The 20,495-nt window shown below is 44.1% G+C and overlaps 1 protein-coding gene across 1 annotated transcript in view; it reads right to left on the minus strand.

The window, feature by feature from the left end:
* Positions 1-9,788, minus strand: part of T265_11506 (hypothetical protein) — a gene marked incomplete at both ends in the record, with an annotated part of 38,863 nt that extends 29,075 nt beyond the window's left edge. The window contains 3 exons of the mRNA XM_009178178.1: positions 451-1,245; positions 9,146-9,224; positions 9,287-9,788. Of these exons, the coding sequence (XP_009176442.1) occupies positions 451-1,245; positions 9,146-9,224; positions 9,287-9,303 (891 nt within the window). The remainder of the gene's footprint in view (positions 1-450; positions 1,246-9,145; positions 9,225-9,286) is intronic.
* Between the last annotated feature and the right edge of the window lie 10,707 nt (positions 9,789-20,495).

Consider the following 20,495-nt stretch of genomic DNA (forward strand, 5'->3'; position numbering starts at 1 on the left):
TCCCTACACAATTTCCCCCAAAAAATGGAATGATTTGAAGAGTGTATGTTGAATTACCTTAAGAGTGACCAAACCAAACCAAACCAATGAAGCGGCGTCACCAAAGCCTGATGTGAAACAGTTTATTCTGGTAATCTCTAGTTAGCGTAACAGGGAATTTGTGAAATTATAATATAAGGAGCGTGTGCACCGAAATCTATGCGTGACTCACGACCGATTAAACAAACTTCACATGTTATGCCCAGGTCCTTACATGGAAATTTGCCAAATATCAAAGGTGGGCATCTTTATATGACCAGATACGAAGTGTTTGTCTTGCAAGACATCCATAGTGACACATCACTCCCACCTCTTGGAGAGTTCAGACTTTTTAAAACCATATTGCAGCAGTACTTCCTCATCAGTAGAGACTTCCACAAGAGTTATGGAGCCGTCGAATGAAATACTCACCTCAGAAGTGGTTTGTGCACGCCGTAGTTCATTTCGCATTCGCGCAACAAAGTTTGGTGTTCCATATTTGCGTGCCTGTTGGATTATTTCTTTGCTCGACATAACATCAGCGTGTTTGGAGGTGCAAGCTGTAGGTTCAGCGGTGATGGGTGGATCTAAATGATTGGTTCCTGTGGATTTCGCCGTAAGCCGAAGTTGTTTGTCCTGTGTATCAGACCTGTGTACCCAACAGTTTGAGTCAGCTTTAGTTGAAGAAGAGGACGTTTGGGGTAATAAATTTCTCAAGTTTCGTTTAACAGCGGATTTCGAGTGCAAATCTCTCAGTACATTAGCGGGCTTCCTCTCGTCAACATCGCTGCCTCCTTCAGACTGTGCTGAGGTAGAGATCTTACGAGCTGGTCGTCCCAAGTAGGTTTTTGAAGTCTCCACTTTGCATTTTTCAACCGCACCGGAGAAATCAGAGCTAGTGTCTGTACTTATTCGAGTGAACAGAGTACACCTGGGGGTTTTGGCATCCGCTTTTTGTTTTAGGTTGTAGGTTTCCATTACCTGGCCTTTCGACAGCTTATCTTCGTCAGATCTATCCGTTGAAAACACATGTTCTAGTTTGAAAACGGGAGTGTTGACGGCAGCTGTCCCGTATGTAGATAAAGGCTGCGTAATTGAGCTTTTGTTAGATGGCACATTCAGGCGCTTTTTCTGCTTCAGTGATTTCTGATCTGTGGGCCTACTGAGGTGGCGACCAAGTGATTTACGTTCGTTCTGTTGTATGTATGCGGTTTTCGTCAATCGTAACTGTAAGGAGGAAATATGTTTCTCATGTCGGGAAACGGTCCTAAGTGTCCATCTTTATTAAATACAAACTCAACTCGTGCAACATTTGTCTGAAGTGAACAACAAGTCTGACATCAGATGTTGAATGTCAAACTGAGATAAGAGATTATAGTTAAAAAATGTGAAGACAACCAACCTGTGCCTGAGGTCACGCCGTCAGAAAATACGAGAAAGTACACGGGTCCAGAATGGAGGGCCTCTAACCTAATTGAATCAACGCTCGTTATTACATGGACATCATCACTGCTTACATGTGTGCGTCTGACATTTACCTTATACCATCTACACATTTTGCTTCATCACGTGAGCCACATGACTTGGTGCGGGTTACCGCAATGGTAGGCATATCATGGTAATGACCACCTTAAACGTGTCTCCTCCATAACAGTTGCCGAACGGTTGGGTGAGAACTGCAAAAGCACATACAGAAAGAAGTTTTGCGATAGCCGGAGGAAAACAAGAAAGACGTTATGGGTATTTTTATGGTACCGTTTTTTTGTAGTGAAGTTCGATTCGCACCAACAAATTGAACATCCTGTGACTTTACTGCTAAGAAAAGTTTAAGCAACAGTGCACTAATGGGTTACTGCCTCTCACAATCATTACGAATGGGCTGAGTCCATTTGTGACCCTGTTTCGATCATGACAACAGTGGTTCCAAAATGAAGTAACAGGGGTACAATGATGTTTCTGCTATTGCTGAGAATAATGCATTTAGCGAGTCCAGTTTTGGTGCGCTGTCTGAAAATGACCCATACCAGCGGTAGAAACATGCAAATACTGACTGGATATCAGACGGTCGATTTTTTTTCATATCGATGTATTCCTGATGCAGTGATCATAAGCTGGTAGCTCACAGTCAGTACACCAGCAATGAAAGGTGCCGATATGTCTATGGTTATGTGTGTAAAGTTATTAGGCAAAATAAATGCCAAACTATTTGCAGTAACACTAAAAATCGCGCGTTGTGTTCGATTGAGTGGTCCTCTCACAACAGACAACGTGATTTCCGAAAGAGTTTGAAATTAAACTGGGTACCATGACTAGTGGTGGGGGTTGCAGGGAATAAAAATTACAAGCAGTATTCCGAGGAGGTAGTTATTTGATAACGAATATCGCGGATTAGTGTCGCGTCAAACCAAGGCGTAAAGCAACCAACACAGGCGAGAATATGAAGAGAACCGCTAGAAGGATATAACGGACCTGGAATTGTGTAATGCTTTGAAGTGATGGTGACGATTTTCGTTTTTTGTCTGGTTAGATCTCCTGGTTCGGATGTAAAATATCTTCAATAAGGTTCAATAATCCTCTGACTTTTAGTTTAGCTGCGGTCGGTAGGCTATTCTCATCGCCTCAGCAAAGCCAGTCTTGTCAAAGATCAGATACTTGAATAAGACTGATGTGGCTACAGTCCATACAAAAAACTTCAGTGCTGCCCAATACCGTAGAGATCACTGTACAACCAGAGATAGTCGGTTCTAATTCATTATTCATTTTAAGACCTGTGAGATCAGCAATGGATAAGCGTGTCAAGAGTAATCTGTTCGAGGCTAAAGGCACTTCCCCTGTTATCAATAAGGGGAGCAAACGCAGAGGTTTAAAAATACGCAGAACCGGTGTCCCTCATTCTCGTATTTTTCCTCTTTAAAGTAGTTGAAACTATCACACCATACAATACTGTTTAAATTTCTTTCGGGCCTTCAATTTGTATGGCATCATTACCATCAAACCATCATGATCGACTAAATCGAGGGTCACCTTTAGAGGAACCCAGTCTGTATTTGAAGAGAATATTTTTAGCCCAGGTTCTAATGATGTTCACACCTTCAGTTACTTCTAACCCATTCCGGAGTGCTCCGAAATTACCAACTCTTAAAGACCTCAGCTAAAGACATCTAGGCCAATATCTTATCGATTGGCGTTTTGAGTAGGAGCAAAACTGTCACCTACGTCTTTTCCACATTGACAGACCTCTGAAATTGCCCAAACCAGTCGACCAAACCTTAATCTCAGGCAACTCATGCAGAGGACACAACGCAGATCCAAGTAAATGATCTTACTAGTAGTAGTTGATAATGACACTGACACAGAGGAAGAAGACAAAGGATATTGTGACTATAACTACGTGCGACTGGAATGTTATGTACATTAAAATTTGGTTAGAAAATTAAACACCAGTGTTTGATAGTGTGGTAGTTGGAAGTGTTCTAAGGGAGAAATTTCAAAATGTGAGAGAAACGCTAGGTTTTGTGGGTTTTCCCCGTAGATTTGTCCCTCATGCGGATAAAAAATATACAACAAACGTTTAAATATTCGTAGCGATGTGCTGGCAACTTTGTTGGCGACAAATATGAGCTGTCTCACAGTAGTTTTTCGGAACCAAAATTTACAGCAGGTTTGTGGGCAATTTACACCGGTATTGAGGTGGACAAAAACCGAGTGGTAGGAGTGGACAAACTCAAACAGATCAAGCCAATAACCGTTATGGACTTATCACTAAGCTCGGGCAAAATATTCTGAAAGCGCTCGGTATAAGCATCAGTGACTCTTCCGGTGAGGGATCAACGCTATCGGTTCCCCCTTTAAGTCGGTTTCGCCTTCAAACCATGTAACGAAGGTGCATAACTACTGGTTGCTCCAGCTTTGGGTAGCGTAAAAGTGGGGCAGCGAGGGAGATACAGCAAAACGTTGGGGACAATTCAGTAGGCAGTTTCTCGATATATCGACACAGATGTCTGAAGAAACGGGAAAAAGAAGCGTTCACATTGAATGCGATGGCTTTGATACAACAGTGACACTGACCGCGTGATTGAGCCGGCGTCATAACCCGTGATGAAATGGGCCCATGAATCAACGCCGAGAAAATTAGTGGTTGGCAATCTGACTAATTTTACTGGTTGGTACTCTCATTCTTCATCACAAAGCCATAGACTGTCCACTTTTCGTTCGTCTATACCCAACAAATGAATTAGAAAACAGTTTAACAAAAAGACGGTTCACTTACATGCAAAAGTACACTCCGAGCCGGCATACCTCATGGAACACATTCTTCCTAAAACTATCTGATGCAGATCAGCACCGTCAATTCGATGTTCCAACCAGATGCAACTAACGTTTCAGACAGATCAAAAACCTAGTTTATACTTAAACCATATAAGCATATTCATGATCTAGGGAGCAGCACGTATCTCACCATCACAGCGTACAATCTGCCCTGACATCAAGTCGGCGCTACACGTGTCAAAGCTGACAAAAACCACCATGATTTTCATAATTAAAAAGTAATTTTCCATTGGGAAAAACACAACTGCCGAGGTATATAAATCTATCTTCCACGTCGTCTGGCTGGTCTGCATTAGGTTTAAGTCTGATCTTACCCGCCATTTGGGCACAACTTTGCAATTCGCATTGGCATGCGCACATAAAACTGTGCGGAAGAATGGTTTGATCATTCTATGGAACCCAAACGGAGCGCTCCGTGGGAATTCCTATTACGGAGTTCAAAAACAGTATTTATGAGCAGCATATCGCTAACAAAATTGAGGAGGGATGATGAGAGAGAGTACACTTGCCATGCACCGCTGAACGTGGTAAAATTAGGCGAAAGCGTAGGCATCCATATAAGATCTTGTACAGTGCCCCCATAAGAGATGGAAAACACGGAGATTTATGGTCGCCAGGCGTTCCCAAAGACTCCAACGATCGACAGAGTCAAAAGCAGACTACAAGCCGAAAAAGCGATCAATATGGGGTGAGTAAAGACTTTCCAGCGAAGGCCTAAAAGTATCGACATAGTAAATGCACCCTCATTTAAGAGGAAAGTGCTGCTTGACTCCCACGAATAGGTCTTCTGGTAAGCAATGAACCTGTAAACAATAATCTCAGAGTACAACATATGCTATAAACACCAGGTTGATATTAGACACGTTTTTCTCTTGCACTCTTTCGGGAAACTGCCATCAAGATCGAACAGCCGCAACCCATCAGCGGTCTATTTTTCGCTCTAAATCTTCCGTACTAAGGGCTTTTGATTGCTCACTATAGCTTTAACGCCCTTTGGCACAAGTGCATCATGCAGACCATCCGGCGCAGGTGCCTGGTCACGTTGGAGGAGTGGTGTCCTACACTGGGTTCATGGTACATGATTCGGTATTCCATTCAGGCTCGTTGTGTACTTCTATTGGTTGTGTTGGAGGCCATTTAAACTACTCTGTGTTAAGTCCATCTGCCAAGACGACCAATTCGTTGATGGATTAGCCTTATACCTTTTAAGCAAGCTATCTCATTGGCACGCGTCCTCTTTTTTGCCGTTAACTATAACCTTCTTCTTCTCCTAAGTGTCTATAATCTACCAGGTTTCTCTGTAATTTTTTCAGCTCTTCAATAACCGGCGTTCGAAGGGTCTGTGTGTGCAATCATCACTTCTAGTCACTGGTGTAGCATTTCCAACAGCTGATCTCAACGAAACTTAGTGTTCGTTCGATCAAGTCGGATGGATTGAACGAACAGCTGGGATTGGTCTTCGTCATCCACGTGACTGTGCGTTTCTAGTAGCTTTTGAGACATATCAGGTCGATGTTATTGAGCTACTGAAACCTTCTGCAGTTGATAAACGCGCTTCAGCTCGCGTGATACTGACAAAAGTCAAGGTGATAGATAAATCCACAAATAATGCAACTGGAGTCGTTGGAGAGAACGAGTCTTTGACTGAAGCTAACCATTGGTGACTAACAGCCACATGATTTGGCTGCGTTCCTGACTGACTCGCAGCTAGTAGCCTCAAACTAATTCCGTGACTATTTGTGTTGGCAGTACGCATTGTTCAGGGACGGATGATTTTTAGAACACAACTGAAGAATTCGCCCCCCATCATCTGTAAGGTAGGTTTACTTCAAGCTGAACACCAAACCTGGCTCAGTCATCTAGCTTGAGCGTTCATATTAATTACCAAAGAGGACACCATCTGTTTTCCTTGAAAACCAAAGCGGCCTGAAAGATCACAATGAAATCTGTACTTCTCAGCTTCAGAACTGTAGTCTGTAGGGAGTAATCTAACACAGTGAACAAAAACTGTATGCTGTATCGAGAAGCGCCGATTTTAACTAAACCAGACAACCAATAAAACGATTGAAGACTACTATACCCTAGATGCTCATTTCTATAGTACTAAAATCACTAGCTACCCGAAAAATAGGGTGAGAAATGTATAAACTCTTCTTAAGCTGTTTGGGATGCACTGGTAATGCGAAGAATTTTGTGTGCTATACAACAAACAGAAAGGGAGAGCAACGTTTAAATAAAAGATAAATGTCACCCAGTGTGACCCGCAAAGTTGACCAAACTTGCTGGACCCAGTAATGGATTATTTTGGTCCTTTTACTGTACTTTGGTTCATACATGGAACAATAGTCATGAGATTGGCAGACAGGCTGACCGAAGTGGACCATTGGCGGGAGATAAAGAGCCAGATGGAGCTCTTTAACAAAGAATGGTACTTCCATAGTTTTCAGGCAGTTAAGTTATACTGTTTAGCTTGTGATCCTTGCGTCCAAGTACAGTGGTTCCACCTTGTACGGCTTCACTCGCCAAGGATAATAATAATAAGGGATAGATAGTCACGCATTAGATGCAATAGTCTAATCAGTTCAGACGTCAAATGGATCTGTTTGTCCGGTATGACAATGAGTAAGAGCTACATGCTAAAGGCGATAGCCTTGATACAGGACCCAAATAATTTGATGCATGATGCAACCATACATGTCACGATCATTCACCATCGATCTGTCCCGTCCCGCGACTGAGATAACTGGTAACGGCTTTCACTATTTGCTGCCAAGACATGGACTGATCGTCCCTGTCCGACACAAGGCTGAATGACGAGGGCTGAACAGGGTAGACGTCATAAATCATGGAAAGTAGACAGCCTACCCAGCGCGACCAGTCGACCGATCATCAAAAACATTTTGTGAAAATTATATGATCTACTGGTCCGGTGTTCCCGTAGGATCCACCGACTTTTCCGATGCACCAATCCGACTGGCTGTGTATGACCAGCATAACTCGAGAGCGCATGGAATGGGGTAAGGATATTTTACTGTTGCTGCTGTTGGAGCCGCATCGAGAGAATGAAAATTTTTACTTGTGTTTTGTCCCGCACCGAGACATTTGGTGGCAATAGTTGATCGGAATGTGCGGATTTTAAAGCGAGCGTTTTACGACCCATCCTTTATAGGAGAAAGACAGCGCCTCTGCCTCCATAAATACAATCATGCTGGTCACCTGGAGGAAACACCTTACTATCTTTACACTCCTGTCACAGAGAACGGTACGGCTTTACTTGCAGACCACCTAGCACTACGGTCCATAAATACATCATGCTGGTCACCTGGAGGAAACACCTTACTATCTTTACACTCCTGTCACAGAGAACGGTACGGCTTTACTTGCAGACCACCTAGCACTACGGTTAACCGCAGTGAAAGTTCAACTATTCTATGGATTCTCTTTGGACATCCTGATATGGTTAAGTCATGTCGAATAGAGTTTTGGCTAGTGTAAAACTCGGAATCCTTGTGGCACTCAAGCCCAACCACCACGTTAGGGTGGCAGCATTTAATAAAGCTGAAATGCTATCCATCTTTGAATTCCAGTAGATGGCCTGTCTTAGGTTATCTGAATAAATTCAGTCTCTCCTTCACACCGATAACTATTTTTCCATGGTCAAGATTATTCGTTGGAAAGCTACAGTCAATATAAAGTAAAAAAACAGCCTAAACCTAGAATTGAGACAAGATGTGACAAAATTACGTGAGTGGCACTTACAGTTCAACAGCAACACCAACGAATACAACTCCACCCCAACAATTAGTAGATAAATGTCGATAAGCCTCAACCGCCACGGATGGAAAGTCAAACGTTCATTGTAGCACAGTAAACTAAAACATACGCGATGCAAACCAACTATGTAAATCTATACCCATCAACTAAAACATACAAGCACAAAGCCAAAGAACCCCGTCTATAGCACTGACTTTTAGTGATATCGTCTCTGATACGATCGTGTCGCGAGGAGTGAGAAAAAACGGCAATTCAACTTTCACTTTCTACCAACCCTATCCTTTTGAACGCAAGCTCTGGGCCTTTACTCCATAAAAAAAATTGGATGAGGAAGAACTGACTAAATTTCGAATAAGGGAGGGGATATCGGCAGGAGTTAAAGCTGCGTAAAACATCCGTTGCCGTCAGACTTATTAGACCAAAAAGGTTCCGTTTGCGGATATCTAGGATCCACTTTTGGTGCACAAATCAAGATTGTGAATCCATACGAACACTTGCGAAGCAGAAACAATCACACTTTTGAACACACACTAAAAGCAAAGATCCTCTCAAAAGCAGGCGAGGATTAATTTAGGGTTATATGAGGTCAGTTTACTTGCACTTGGGCAAGACCTCGCAGATACTGAAAATCAAACTCATGTGACGGAGACGGTGAAACTGGCAAAAGTGAATTCGTGTCAAATGTTGCCCTACCTGAGAAATCCAAAGTAGAAGAACAGGAGATATAGTATTTCCTATGAATCAACGACCTTTAGGCCAAGCCAACGCCTGCGTATCGTACGGATAAACGATGGATTAGTTATAAACCCCAGAAAAGTATCTGTAACCCACCACTTGCGGCAGAGTTGTATTATAGTCCAAAACATTAAGATGAGGAAAACATGTGGGAGAAAGCTGCTCTACTGAATGTGACAGTCAGTCTGTAGGGGGGCTTATTAAAGAGGCTGAAGTGATCAAACAACCCACGATTTTAAACGGCTGCTTTCGAAGCAAGTAAAGTACCGCATCCGGACTCGAAACTCACTAAATTCGCGATCATCTTCGAAGCGTAATTAATTATCCTTTCCGCACTTGACTTGCTGATTACCGGGGTAATTGCTCTCCTGGAAGGTGAAATTACCCCAGTGACGGGGCTACAAATACTGTCAAAACAAAATCAACATACGGAAAAGTGTCTCCCATTTCCAACAAAGAATTTCTGTCAGCGTTTATGAAAGGTGTGACATTTCTGAACTAATAAAATAGGTAATCACAAGAAGGCGCACTACTGGCTTTGTAAACAATCCAAGACTGTGCCATAAATCTTGATAAGTCTAAAGTGGTTAGTGTAGTGCCAACTCTGTACCAGAAAATTCATTTTCGAAACGCATTCTTCCAAAGCGGACTTTATGTATGCTTCTGTTTTGGGCTCTTCGACAGTATAGCCCTCCTGAAAGCTTGAATAAATAGAAAAAATAGATACCGTTTCTAAAAGTGTGAGGAGTTTTCTCAGCTCGGGAAATCGTTGAATAGCGTCAAATGCACGTCTATTCGCGAGCTTTGGCTTCTAAAATCTCTTACCACGATACAGTTTCACATCTTACGGGGATTAAGTGTGTGACGACATTTTTCGGATTTGAGTCATCCCAACCCACTTCCAGCCTGCGCTTATTGAAATACAAAACCCTAAATTACTGTATATAGCCGTGCAATTGATAACTCACAGCTGCTCAGCAACTTCCTTGATAATGGTTGCCAGTTCAGCCATCACATTCGCCAAAATCAAAAGAACGCCATCGCTCCTCCCTCTACCTTTCAGTTGTGTTTTCGCGTTCGCTTTCTATGCTTGATGCTTTTAAACAAACCTCTCCAAATATTGATACCCCCTCTGAAAAATGAACGTCTGTTGAAAATGCAAGTCGACCTATTCGGGAACGTCTCATCATCTGAAGAGATTGATGCATCAATGATTCGCATTTTTGTTTGCAGGTTGTGGCGTTTTGTACCCTTATTTTACTTCCATTATAACACTACGCACCTCCCGGCGGATGATGAGCGCGTACCAGGGGAGTGGGACGAATTGGTCAGGTCATCTTGGATCATCTGCATCTTCCAGTGCTCTTGACGGCAGACGCAAGACTTTCCCTATATATATTATCTGCAATGTTCTCCTTGGCACATATTTGAAAATTGGGATTTTGACAATCAAGGGTACTTCTCATTAGTCGTTCGGTTGCGAAATCAAGAGAATTAGGGCGTACTTAACAGGAAACACTGTGCAGAAAGCCTTCACGGTTTAACAGATTCGCGGATGGATACACAGGATCGAGACTTTTATCCAAGTTTCCCGGCCCAAGTTTGCTCGGTTTTGTTCTTGTCGTTCAACGGCTGTCGTTCACCTGAAAGACACCAGTGGAAAAAAGGTGTAGCACCGTTCTTTATGTTCTCAGCGCGGGGCAGTATGCTTGCCAGCGCGAGGATTCGCATAAATAAGTGTCCAATAGTGCTTTAAACTGGTTTCTATAAGGAGCGTAGGAAACCGTCGGAGGAAGGTCATTCCACGCAACCAATACCCGAAATGAGAGAAAAATTTTCTAATGAATTTGTGCGCTCTGAGCTTGAAAATTTTCTTGTCCCTTCCGTGTGTTTCCTGGGTCAAAGCCGAAAGATCTGTTTGCCAAACTTTGTTCAAACGGGGCACAAGGGGGAATCGGGTCCACTCGAAAATGACGGTACACCAGGGGAAAGATATCAAGCGTCGCGGGACGAGTTTCGTAGTCCACAGATTTGAGGCCAGTAACCATTCTGGTGGCGGCTCGCTGGACACGCTCAATGAGGGTGATGTCCTTCGTACGTCCTGAGTAGACAACTTGGTTGGCGCACTCCAGGAGCGGTCTGACGTAGGCCCCATAGAGGCCGCTCCTGGAGTTCGCCAACCAATTTGTCTACTCAGAAGAAGACCTCTGGACCAACACTATTGGATTATTGTTTATTCGCTGACCTGGGCCAACGATGAACTATTTTAAAGACAACGATTTTTAGTGAGTCTGATCCATCTGATGTCTTTATTTTTGTATACCCAACCTAGTGTAATTATTTTTATTTCTTTGCCACACACTCCCGGTAAACTAACTTGTTGGGTAGCCAGACCACTACAGTGTACATTGAATCAGACAAAGACATTTGGAAATCCATGGAGATAGATCGGTAGAACTTACGAACAATGAGAGTCTCTCTTCTGCCTTTCAACTTTGCCAGATTTTCACAAGATTGTTCATCATAGTTAATCGACTCCCGAAGAGGATTCGTCCCGAAAAAACAAAAACGAAACAAAGAGTGCGCTGAAAGTATGAAAATATTTCAGAGTCACGAAGACATTCGTCCGAAGCTGTGGGTCTTGGTTTCATCTACCGCCTCCATGTGGGGCAAGGTCTGTCCAGAATTATCCTGCTTTTCGGCCAAGTCCCGTGTGCGGAGTTGTATTTTTCTCCAACCAGCCCACCCGCAAATAAAATCTTTCAACGATTTGGATCGTCTTAGTTGGGAGAATCCTATGAATGGAGCCCATTTTGATTGTCCGTTTGACCCCTACGACAGGAAAGTTATTTGTAACGCTCACATGGCTCAGTAGAATCAAAGTGCTACATCATATACACTAGGACTGAGGAGGAAGGTAGGCCAAAAGTTCTTAGTAGGATAAGGAACGCTAGTTCCAAGAAAACTTCTCCAATGTGTAAAGAGACTGGCAAGAAAATATCATTCGGTGGGATCAGAAAAGCGGCTCACGCGAGCCATTAAATAAGTAATTTCGTTTTTCATGACGCCTGCTTCCACTTACACACCCTGAGATTGACGTGATATTGGGGAATTCCCTTCCATGACGCCTACTGGCACGCTTGCGTAGACCTCTATGATCAAACAGCTTCACGTCAGAGAGCCGTACCCTGCCACTCTCTATAGTGGTTCCATGCATCTTTTTGTAGGTGGTGCTCAGATATGAACACCCTATTACGCTTGGGGGCCAAAAGATGCGCCATAGTGCTGCCCCCTTTTCGGAATGCCCACCTATGTAAACAATGATAACTTCCTAGTGAACCAACGTGGAACGCGCTAAGAAGTTCTGCCATTCTTATGTTCATCAATCCGCCCTTAGACTCTCCATTAAATAACTTTGGTACACTTGCTGAGGCTTATTTGTCTGCAATTAAACAAGTGAGGCTTGGCTGGGTTGGGCTGGTAAACTTTGAAGAGCAGAGCAGCAACAACCTTCATCCAGAAGATTGGAACCACATGTTCCTTCTGAGAGACAACTAAAATAAATCCGGTGGAGACCTCCTGAAAGTTGAAAAACACGTCCGTAACCTAAAGATTTGACTGAAGGGGGATTTTTAAGTTCGATAGGTAAGTCAATCAGGTTTGTCGAAAAATGCAGCACATTTTTGGGCATGTCATCCCATAACTGGGTAACAGGAACCACTCGCTTGTAGTATGTAGCCCCGTACCTGATAAATATTAACTGCCTCTTGAACACGTTGGCGCTATTCTTACAGGGGTCTATCTTATGGTGTACATCCTAAATTTCTCTAACACAATCCTTCACAACAAGGAGCCTTACACGAAGATTTAGCATTTGATAAAATGCGTTAAAAACCTCCCGCAGACAGTCACAGTTTCCTTCGGGGATGTTTCAACGTACTCAATATCTATTTGCGCGCGGAATTCATACTTATATTGAGCGCCGAGACTCAACGGGCTTTCGGTATTCGCACAATAGAATTGAAATTTCAAAAGTTTTGACGGGTCCCTGATAGGCTGAAGCAATTGGGTAATCGAGGTGAGGGTACCCATCCAGACCTTGGAATCCCATTTGGGCATTCCGGGGTCACGGCGACGCCGGAAAATTATCTAACAGGACCTTTCAGCCAGAGACACGGTTGTTTCAGTGAACAATGAAATTTGGTGAGCTGCAAAAACACAAACGTAGATTAGGACGATTTTTGTTTGAGCAAAGTTGCAACATGGCGTAGAAAGCTTTCTTCCAATTGTGAAGGTTTTGAAGCTGAGGGCGTTGTTGGATAGTAGACACCGACTCAAAGGCCGCCGCCTTTAGCACAACCTAATTATTCTCGCCTAAACTATGGGTTTTCGAAGTTGCCTTTGACGGGGAGCCAGCCTGATCCTCTTGCACCTTCCGGTGGTATGTTGCTCGTAAGATTTCCTTTAACTAAGCGAAGGTTTTAGCTCACGGACCATCACTGACTCGCATTTTCCTACCGCTTCACGCGACAAAAACACGAACTCACACTATGACATACTTTGGCGTTCGTCGGTGTTTTTTAGGAGTAAAAAGCATCTAGAGAGTATGTAATGTAAATTTCACCCTAGATGGCTGGTTGTTAACGTTTGTTTGCTACACGCTCCTTAGATTCAACAAATGCGCTTTTAATCGCAAAATATATTCTGTTTGGCGAACCCGATCGCGGTGCATTTTCCCGTGGATCCCAGCTCACATTAATTACAAGATAGTTAGACAACGGTAGGAACTGTGCAGTGGCGACGCGAGGACCATCACTGTTGGTGACCCCCCTTCTTAGGTATGCATAAATATCCCGTAGATAAGACGGCGTTACTTGATAGCTGAAGATATCATTCCTATTATGAATACGATGCCCTATAAGTGGTGATCACCATATAGCTGTCGAAACAATAACGGTAGCCGTTGTTACTCACCAATTATTTTAACTGATATGTCCGTGTCCATATTTGACACTGATTATGGGTCCTCACACATGCACGGCAATATGATCCAATGGCCAAAGACGGCCACTCAAATTCATAGCCACACGCGACGCCGATCATCTTTGCCACCTATAGCAGACACCAGGTCAGTATCCATGCTGGCCGGTAAAAATTAGGCCTCTATGCGTCAAAGCCTAATCTGATGGCCTGCCACAGCCATTGCTGTAGTCGATGTCGCCTTACCTGACTACTAAGCGGCTTTTGACTGTCTTTGGATACCCTTGAGCAGCGATTCATTCCACATCGGGAAACCAGTAACCGCCTACGTCATTCAAGACCATAGTCAAGCACATATGGACATGCGTTGTCAATTTTACGATCAGTTAGCACCCATTCTTCCACATGGCCCTGGCCCGCCCCCTTCAACTGTTACAAGCACTCCTTCTGAGCACTGAGGACAGTGCTCATACCCGGGAGGGGGCAAAGTAACGCATTTGAAACTCGAATGTATCTGCTTGCCCGTTTCTCATATGACCTTATACGTGCCCCTCCCTTTCTCTCTTCCCCCATTGCAGGTACCACGGACGAATCACCACGGGCTCTGGACAGGGAAGTGTACCCCGCTTGTACACCCCCCTAACTGACCTTGACCCGACCCTGTACACCCCCTGCCTTCCGGTTTCGGTTCGGGTTAGTACACGTGCGTTGTTGCTACACTCCGGTCTTCTTCCCTGTACCACCCGACCTGTGCGCATGTGTGCTGTGTATACTGTATGGATTCATTAATACCAGTCCATATATCTGCACATTTCAGAACTGACGTGTGCCGTCCCCTCGAACGTCGAATACCGCTGACTTCCCGACATCCCACGCTACAAGTGAGCGCCGAGACTCAACGAGCTCTCGGTATTCGCACAATAGAATTGAAATTTCAAAAGTTTTGACGTGTCCCTGATAGGCTGAAGCAATTGGGTAATCGAGGTGAGGGTACCCATCCAGACCTTGGAATCCCATTTGGGCATTCCGGGGTCACAGCGACGCCGGAAAATTATCTAACAGGACCTTTCAGCCAGAGACACGGTTGTTTCAGTGAACAATGAAATTTGGTGAGCTGCAAAAACACAAACGTAGATTAGGACGATTTTTGTTTGAGCAAAGTTGCAACATGGCGTAGAAAGCTTTCCTCCAATTGTGAAGGTTTTGAAGCCGAGGGCATTGTTCGGATAGTAGACACCGACTCAAAGGCCGCCGCCTTTTGCACAACCTAATTATTCTCGCCTAAACTATGGGTTTTCGAAGTTGCCTTTAACGGGGAGCCAGTCTGATCCTCTTGCACCTTCCGGTGGTATGTTGCTCGTAAGATTTCCTTTAACTAAGCGAAGGTTTTAGCTCACGGACCATCACTGACTCGCATTTTCCTACCGCTTCACGCGACAAAAACACGAACTCACACTATGACATACTTTGGCGTTCGTCGGTGTTTTTTAGGAGTAAAAAGCATCTAGAGAGTATGTAATGTAAATTTCACCCTAGATGGCTGGTTGTTAACGTTTGTTTGCTACACGCTCCTTAGATTCAACAAATGCGCTTTTAATCGCAAAATATATTCTGTTTGGCGAACCCGATCGCGGTGCATTTTCCCGTGGATCCCAGCTCACATTAATTACAAGATAGTTAGACAACGGTAGGAACTGTGCAGTGGCGACGCGAGGACCATCTCTGTTGGTGACCCTCCTTCTTAGTTATGCATAAGTATCCCGTAGATAAGACGGCGTTACTTGATAGCTGAAGATATCATTCCTATTATGAATACGATGCCCTATAAGTGGTGATCACCATATAGCTGTCGAAACAATAACGGTAGCCGTTGTTACTCACCAATTATTTTAACTGATATGTCCGTGTCCATATTTGACACTGATTATGGGTCCTCACACATGCACGGCAATATGATCCAATGGCCAAAGACGGCCACTCAAATTCATAGCCACACGCGATGCCGATCACCTTTGCCACCTATAGCAGACACCAGGCCAGTATCCATGCTGGCCGGTAAAAATTAGGCCTCTGTGCGTCAAAGCCTAATCTGATGGCCCGCCACAGCCATTGCTGTAGTCGATGTCGCCTTACCTGACTACTAACCGCACCCGCCAGTTACACGTACATATGCGGCATTCATTAACTGGTAACTTAATCTAACGTAATCTGTCGTACTCGTAACCGTACGCACTGTTGCTAACCTATGCTACTTATGAAAAACACCGGGCCAGTATTTATGCGAACCGATGAATACGAGGCTCAAACCATGCACTACTTTTCGAAACTGCTATGGCAGTGCCTGTAAGCGACGCTTATTGTTAGGCCCCAACTATGCCCAGTGTCCCAGTCTAACTGCAAAAGATGGCCCGTCATACCCATAACCGTGCGTGTTCTCACTTGTGCCTGTTTTCCATGGTAAACACCAGGCCAGCATTCATGCGGACCGGCAGAAACCAGGCTCAACCTATGCGTGACATCCTGATCTAACGGTTCGTCATCTTCATAACTGTACTCGATGTCACTTATCGAAGCTACATACAGAAACTGCCGGGTCTGTGCACAAGCCCGTGGCTGATTATAATGCCCCTAGTATACGTAATATACTAACCCAATGACCGACGGTTATCCTTCATATCCATGCGTCGTCCACCTGCCAAAACCTCACGCCTGAAAACTACAAAACCATTCTTAACAAATCATGTATCTCTTCACTGGTTGCATTGGCACAAGCAAGTGTGGTCAATCAACTTATCAGGTTTATTTTACTCGATAGGGTTTCTGAAAAAAGCATGATCAATCACGACTCAGACACATCTTCCGCGATGTCGCATAAAACACAACTGAACAAAGTTGTAGTGGCTAACTCACTAAGTGTTTGAAGTAATCCCTTTGTCCAAAACTACCCGTTAGTGTCTGCGCTGAGCCTGGAGACTTACTTCAATGAAGGTAATTATTCAATTAATCCAACTGCTCTCTGATACAGATACAATATAGCTTAATAAAATCGACAATTCTGTTCCCCTCGTCGAACCTCGTAACCATCACGTACTCAACCACAGTTGCAATCCTACAATCAAGAGGCATCCTTCCGAGCTTCATCCAACTAATCGTTCATGTCGAAGTCTCGAAACCCATCTTCACTCGCGAAAATATGTCCGCCATGTACGAGTAAATGAGCTAGTAAGATAGTCAAACCTGATGCGATCCAAAGCTTTCAGAAAATGATATCAAGTTTGCCGGAGACTTTAAGGATACACTCTTCATTGAAAACCCGCTGTGCACAACCGAAGAATCGCTGTCTAAATATCGCCTTACGGATTTGCCGACAGTAACCCACACGAGCTCTGGTTTTGAGACAATCGCTGCCAAATACCCGAAGACGCCTTGGTTTAACTACTCAAACAGAACAGGTCTCAGCCATACATCAGAACAGCCCGTACTGCAGCCTCATAAACACGTCGCTCGATAGTCACGATGTACCGCCTTGACCACACAGGCGTTTCAAATTAGCAAACGCGACCCGCCCGTTGACCTCATGTCACAATACGATCAAAACTAACACAACTTCAAATGTATATGAAGCGCTGCATCACACTTTCCAACCAACTGGATGAAGAAAATATCTTACGCAAGCTTTGTTCTACCTCCGAGGACTACCTCGGCCAACCAAAAATGTCCTCCTCCTCACAGAATTGCTCATTCTAGCCCAATAATTTCAAAAATTATATCCGTTACGGGGCTGTGCAGAAACCGAAGTATTTTAGTGCAGTGGTGGCATGGCACTGCTATACCCAGTTTGGTAGCACACTCGCAACTATGGCCTTCATTCTCTTGACTGTACCCTATCGCCCACTTTCTCCGCTACCTGCGACTACGATCAAACTCACGCTATATTCTGACTGTATTCTTATAACCATGCCTGACTTAACGCCACCCACCTGTTGGGAATTAACATCACTATAATAACATTAAACTTTGCGGGTACAAGTACACATCAAAAGACGGGATGACCTGGGTCAGTTCATCTAAGAACACTTACCCCTTTTTCTTCCCTTCGAAGATGATTACGACGTCTGCATACTCCAGATCGACAACATTTTGGCCAGAAGATATTAAAACCGGGTTTATAAAACATTTCGGCATTCGTCCCATTATTAAGAATGCAAAGAGAGCGCCCCTGATGGTCACTGCTATGTACGGAATCATTTGAAGCTCCCTATATCTTTACGTAATATATAGCCTCTTCCGCGACCCTTATGCAGTACGATGGAAATGACCGCACGACTAACAACCCTCACTATAACTGCATGCTCTCCCCATAAAATTTAATCCTTCCGCACGATAAACTTCATAATTCGTCTTCTGCGACGAAGTAAGATAAAACCGAAAACGAAGCAACTTTTGTCGGACGAATGTATTCCCGGACTGAGCATTCCCTGGTTGTGACATGTATCCAGAGCAACTCCCGTACGAACCGAAAATTACATTGCTAGAGCAGCAAAAGATGCTAACGTAGACTCACAAGGTACACGCGATATGGCGTCTCCGAGGCAACTGGTTTTGAAAAGCTCCACGATGTTCCTTAGGCTGCAACAACTCCGTTCTGAGGTAAACCCACAGTATGAACACGCAGCACTACCAGATATCTTCGATCTCATTTTGCTGCAAGCGCCGAACTACTTTAGTTGCACACATTAAAGCCAATGCACGTCATTCACCATCACATGCCAAACGTAGTTCGCATCGACTGCAAGCTAATATATGCACCTAAATATCGATTATTGTTTTTCAAATTGGGCAGTATCGCCTCAATGAAGTAGTTAGGAATCGTGGCAACTTTTGACTGTCCGTTATTTTGGGAGGCATTCCAAATCAACCAGATTGCTTTCTAGTATTACTTCTGGGCACTTTTTCTATTTTGAGTCCCCGCTGTAGACATGCCTGTCTTATTATCACATTAGAATGACAGCAATGGATCACCGCGAGCCATTGATAGACCCACGAATATTCTAACTACAATGAGAGCCATAAGCGCTCATCCAAGATGTTCATGTACAGGGGCTGTCAACGAACCCAAGTACGGCGCCGTGATGACGGTACGGCACCCAAATACCCAGTCTGAGGGCTTACCCGTCAGATGGACGTTACCCACAAGACCGAATCAGTCCGTTCAACTTGCGCAAGGAGTTGGAAGCAGTGGCCACCTGGCGCCTGCTTGTTCTGCCCACAAACCCAATAGTTCAACGAACGGCACACTTGGTGGTTGGGATACCGGTGAGGATCACACCCTGCTTGAGCCAGACAACGTATGATGACTAACATGAAAAACAAGACTTACTATCTATGACGAATTCCTTGTCTTCGGCGGGACGATTGCCGCAACCATAGAATTTGTCGTAGCCACATCGCGAATGCCCAATCCTTGGAAGTTTGCGCGAACATAATGGGCGTGATTATTTTCTAAGCCGTTTTGGGACTATTCCCAAACACGTGAAGAAACCAGGCTTTTCACAAAACTTTTAACATTTTTCATAGAGAAAATGCTCAAAGCCACCGACAGCGGGTGCTATTTAGCCGTACAATGCTATCAGAAACAGAACCCCTAGGTGTGGGATAAAATCTTTGCGCCCAAATGTTCCATCTTGTTGCACACGCGCTCAAACCAAAATACATGCTAAGATACGTTTAAATTTCTGCAGCAAACCAAATTTTATTGTCCACTGATGCAGTCACAGCTCTAGCGGAAAAATCTGGTGTAATAATTTCCCAGCACATCTGGGACCCCGGGAGGCTGAAAGTTCGGACTGGTACTATTAGCTCAATTGCCCAATTGCTTTAATCCACCAAGGGCATGTCATAGCTATCGAAAATTCAAATCTCTAGTGCGAATACTGAGTATTCCGACCGCCATTGAAATACAAATTCCCACAGTGGACTCAGAATTCGTTTAAACAACATTCAATAAAACTGTGGCTGCGTGGGGAGATTTTACGGGTCCGAATAATTACCATCATATGCTAAAACTTTTCGTTGAAGTTTCCGCTTTCAAACCACGGTTTCAGGGAAATTTCGGGTGTTCGTCTAGGACGCGGCAGTTTCAGCTTTATATAAATTCCTATCCCCAAGGGTTCCCATTATCCGCACAGTACTTTCAGATGCGGAAGGAAAACCGGCCGCAGGCTATTGACACACCCAAGGACGCGGCACAGCTTTATATAAATTCCTATCCCCAAGGGTTCCCATTATCCGCACAGTACTTTCAGATGCGGAAGGAAAACCGGCCGCACGCAGGCGACACACCCAAATTGAGTTCGCCGAAACTATAGGGTTTTCGAAGGTGCTGTTTCAATGCGGAGTTAGTCTAATCAATTTGCACCTACCCGTGACATGTTGCAAGTAGCATTTTGTTTAAGTGAGCGAAATGTCTAGGTCACTGACCATTGCCGATTTGCATTTTTGCCGGTTTACGCGGCATGCGATTCATGCACAAGCCAGCATTCTGATTGGTTAGTTATGCATAACCCAGGAAGCGCGCGCGTTCAAATTGCATTTGTGCACAAGCCAAGAAAAAACAAGTTAAATGGTTGAAGCGTATAAACCAAGGAAAGATGGACTGT

Source organism: Opisthorchis viverrini (assembly GCF_000715545.1).
Source record: "Opisthorchis viverrini unplaced genomic scaffold opera_v5_508, whole genome shotgun sequence".
NCBI classification, from domain to species: domain Eukaryota; kingdom Metazoa; phylum Platyhelminthes; class Trematoda; order Opisthorchiida; family Opisthorchiidae; genus Opisthorchis; species Opisthorchis viverrini.